Below are 4,537 nucleotides of genomic sequence, written 5' to 3' on the forward strand. Positions count from 1 at the left end.
AATTTAACTAAGAACATGTACCACAATCATATTCCAACCAAAAACAATGCAGAGAATATTGTCATTAAACAATTCTTATAATACACTGCAAATATGTAAATACTCCACAACTTAATTACTAACATTTATACATGCAGATGCTACATTAAAAGGGCAATAGAAATCAGCTAGACCAGAGACGAACTTCCGATTGAATTACCGAATTCCGTTGTTTGAGCCAGATAGCCACCCAAAAGCTAATTTAAGATAAATAGGTAAAATATAACAACTCCATTGGAACCATCAGCAGCAAGAGAAGCAATCGAATGCATTAACATTGTGTTTCACCATCTTGTCTAAACTCCATAACGTGATTTGTTCATAGTCAAAACTCCATAACATACCTTGTAATTTTGTTGAGAATAGTTTAATATGAGCTTCACTGCAGGGGGAATGCAGTCTCCTTCAGTTTTGTACAATTTCAATGTTCTAGGTCCAGTAGTTAACCTTCCTGTAACATTTTGGAAGATATAGCCATCAATATACAAAAGGCAATGAAACATTTCCTGGATTCACATTCCAAAGTTGGCCAGATAAAGATAATTTGGTAGACAACTTCTCAGGTCATATTCCAAAAGCATAGAGGATGGTTCCATAACTAGTCTGAAGGTCCATGTACTTCCAAAAAGACACATCGGATAAATATCCTGAAGATTATGTAGAATATTCAATCAGATGATCAAAGGAGTTCAGTCTAATAAACCGTCCTCCAAGCAAAATATCAATTTGTAGGAAGATAAAGAGATGACCATAAACTCAAGAACCGGGGAAGGCATACTAATTCCAGGATAAACTAACTGGTTAACAGGCCTTAGTAAAAACCTCAGCATCCACAACAAACTCCTGTGTTCTGTATGTTTCAACTATTTTCCAAATGCATCTTTCATCTCTTTCTCAAGCTTATCGGTATCACCATAACCACTCAAAGTATCTATAATACTACAGTCACCGTTACCTAGGAAAAGAGGTTTATTTGGATAATTCCTAGTCCAACTGGCTCTTAATACATTCAGTAACTCATTACTTTTCTCTGGATGCCTTTCCATTACCAAGACCAGGTGAAATTTATATGCTTGCTACAGCCCCTGAATTGGGGCTAGTCTCAGGAAGAGTAATATTAAGTGGTTGCCAGCCAGACTGAGGATGCACAATCCATTTTTTATGAGTAATCAACATGTTTAATATTTGAAGCACATCACCCAAAGAAAGTTCCTTAAAGCACAAATTCTTTATGACTATACCTGCTTCATACCTAGAGAAAGACAGTAGCAACATGTAAGAAGAGAGAGACAATTGTAATAAGTGAAAACAAATTAGTATGGAACATTCTTACTTGCACTGAGTACCCATCAATGCTGATCTTCCTGAAGAAGTTGTCAGAAACTTTTGAACTTCATCCCAGGTTTCTTTTGAGTGCTGCTTAGGATTACCAGCTATAGGATTTATGCACTTCCAAAGTTTATCATTCTTACCAACATACAGCTGCAAAGCACCTAAATTCTGTTTCACCACCATCTGCTGCTCAATAGCACTCTCCAAAGCTTTCTTAACATCAGTGTTGCGGTGCCTGGGATCTCCATATCGAATGCAATCAGTTATATTTGCCTCTGTTGGCATAATCTTCTCATTTTTTAGTGAATTCAAGGCTAGTAAAACAACCCCTATAAGGCCTTGGACATATTCAGACGGTTTAGGGCAACCTGGAGATCCCCACATGCCATTACCAGAATGGTTATTATTACCCGTCGATGATGCAAGTTGATGGTCTGGACCATTTCCATTTGAATAGCCTTGTAAATGTTGCGTGCTATTGCTAAGTACCATATGTCCATTTTGTTCAACAGTTGATGTTACCGGAAGTGGAGCATTATTGTTAGGATTCTGCTTCAATTCCCCACTGCGTTGCTTAACAGGACGTGGATTATGAACACCATTGGGATATCCAGAAATGTTCAGATTGCCAATTTCAGGCACATTTGGTGGTGGAACTGCAGTGAAGCTGGGGACACCAGTCCTCGGTGGCAATGGTGAATTTGCAAAAGTATGGGTACTTGGAGGGTAAGAATTATTCGATGCAAAAGGAGGTTGCAGCGGGAAACTGTTTGGTCTTAAAGGAGGCTGTGAATAAGGATTTTGATGATTTCCCTGTATATTATTGCTATTGTTCCATAACTGTTCAGTATTGCCACGAATAAAATTTGGAGCAGGTCCACTTGAAGAAACATTTGGATTGAAGTTGCCAGGTCGATAAGAGTTTATATTATTACGACTATCTTGATGCCCAACTGGCGGTGGATTCATGGCCTTGGGTCCATTTGTCTGACCCGAGTTTCTCCAATTTGTTTTCCCCTGATACCTAGGATCGTATCCCCTTCCTCCTCCATTTGGAAACTTCTGATTTCCTACATGCACTTCGGTGTAGGAATCAGCCTGTGGCTGTGTCTGAGCGACACTAGTGACTGGAATTGTTAAGGTGTCGGAACTTGTTACAAGGCTATTATTACCAAGTTGTTGTGATTCGCCATTAGTTAGAGGAGGCCCTCCAGCTAAAAGACTAGTCCAGAGCCATACACTCTTAGCAGCTGCTACTAGTGGTGCAGATGCTTTCTGAGGTTGCGCAAGAAGAATATTATATCTTCTCATCCGCAGTTGATGGAGAGCATTAGAGAAGTCTCTGTCGCCAGAAATTAATAAATAATTAGCAGGTGCGGGATTGTCCACTGCCCAAAACAGCATGTCAACAAGAATCTTCTTGTCGCTAGCATCTTTAACGCCTGTCGATAAAAACTAAACATTAGTTAAAACAAGATCAGATGTTTCCCTCAAGTTCCACATAATCCACAATACAATTAATCAAAGGTATGTGGTAAGGCCCAGGAGGTCAGTGACACCAAAACATTGCAAGGTTTATGAAAGGAAACCAGGAATTCATCAAACTTTTAGCCAATTCCTCCAGAGGATCAGATCGTCCATCATGACCTTCCATTAAATCACTTCAAATCCCCATACAAAATCCAAGTTAATACAAGTGTGATGATTCCAACGGGTAAGAATTTAATTTTATCAACGATAAATTAAACAGCTTTCAGATTTAATCTGAAGGCCGCACAATCATGCAATCGAAGGTCAAAATAGCTTAAAGAACTCATCCACGGTGGGATTAAGGAATCCTTTAAACCGTTATTAAAGAGGAAATCAGTCAAACAAACAACTGAGCGTATAACAGAAACGAACCAGAACTAAAACACGGAAAATTCAACTTCAATCAGACGCTACAGAGACAATTAAATTTCAATTTCATCATGCAAGACTCCAATCAAAGCCAGAGATCAGAAAACAATCTAAAAAAACAGATAGAGCAAGTTGAAGTAATAATCGAGTGGATACAAACCAGCGGGGACATGGTTGAGGGAGATGCCGGTGCTGGAGAGAGCGTGCTGTACAGAGGCGGGGATACGAGTGGTGTCGCCGTAGGCGGAGACGGAGACGGGACCACAGTAATTCATGCGGACCAGTGCAGAGCTGATGTTCTGAGCGATGGCGTGGGGATCGCAGCCTTTAGGAACGTGGCAGTTCTCTATGTCCCACCACACGGAGGTCTTGGCCGTCGAATACTGTGCCTCCGCGTTCGGTCCACCTCCGCCCATTTGATCACGGATCTGAACTGATCTCAGCCGTCCGATCTAAAAGTCGAATCGATCACCGTGATAATTACAACCGAACCTAACTATGGACTAGAAATGACTTTCTATTGTGTGAATAGAAGGGGATAAGACTTCGTTGCTATGGCGGAGAGAACGAGTCAGGAGAAAAGACACGGAAAACAAAAGGGGTTAGCGTTAACTCAACTGAGCCATAGACTCTTGGGAGACTCATTTATGTATGGTCTGTGGAGTGTGAGATGGGTTAGCGTGGTTTGACTCATTTACCCCTTTGAGGATTGAGGAAAATGGAAAGTGAATGAGTGGGTGACATCACATTGCTATTGTGCGCCGAGGGGGCATAACGGCCTTCGTGGACTGCTGACTGCAGTGTCACGGGAGACTTTTGTCCAGTCATCGCACAAGTCTTCGGGGTAGGGTCGGATCGGAGTGTCCGACCATCTTCCTCCTCATTTAATAAGTTTTCCTTTCACCAATCATTCAATGAAGTTTTTTTTTCCTTTACTATTATTTTTCTCCTTTTTTAAGGACTACTATGTGTTTATTTGAATTTTTTTTAGTTAAAAAATTAATTTTTCTAAATAAATTACGTTTATTATATTTTCAATATTTAATACATCTTTTAAAAAATAATTTTTTATTTTTTAAAAATCAGCAATACTTTATTTCTAAAAAAAATAAACAAATCTTAATCTTTAATTATCATCCTTCAATCCAAATTTTTTCTCTACATAATATATATATATATATATATAAAAGTTTAGTTAATATTTATCTTCACATGATAAAATTATTATTAGTAAAAATTTTTATATTTAATAAAAAAATTCTTAAGG

The 4,537-nt window shown here is 38.9% G+C and overlaps 1 protein-coding gene across 3 annotated transcripts; it reads right to left on the minus strand.

The window, feature by feature from the left end:
- On the minus strand, window positions 1–3,970 carry LOC107645982. 3 transcript variants are annotated; one of them, XM_021103973.1, is made up of 4 exons: window positions 3,431–3,970; window positions 1,373–2,813; window positions 1,281–1,291; window positions 1–490 (listed from the first exon to the last, which is right to left on the minus strand). In XM_021103973.1, the coding sequence occupies exons 1-4, from the start codon at window positions 3,684–3,686 to the stop codon at window positions 336–338; spliced, it is 1,863 nt and encodes a 620-aa protein (XP_020959632.1). In that variant the 5' UTR covers window positions 3,687–3,970; the 3' UTR covers window positions 1–335. The 3 variants fall into 3 exon arrangements, with proteins under 3 accessions (XP_020959632.1, XP_020959633.1, XP_016205632.1); XM_021103974.1 differs by lacking the exon at window positions 1,281–1,291 and having other exon boundaries at window positions 3–490; window positions 3,431–3,969; XM_016350146.2 differs by having other exon boundaries at window positions 3–1,291; window positions 3,431–3,958.

The sequence above is a fragment of the Arachis ipaensis genome, chromosome B06 (genome assembly GCF_000816755.2).
Source record: "Arachis ipaensis cultivar K30076 chromosome B06, Araip1.1, whole genome shotgun sequence".
NCBI classification, from domain to species: Eukaryota; Viridiplantae; Streptophyta; class Magnoliopsida; order Fabales; family Fabaceae; genus Arachis; species Arachis ipaensis.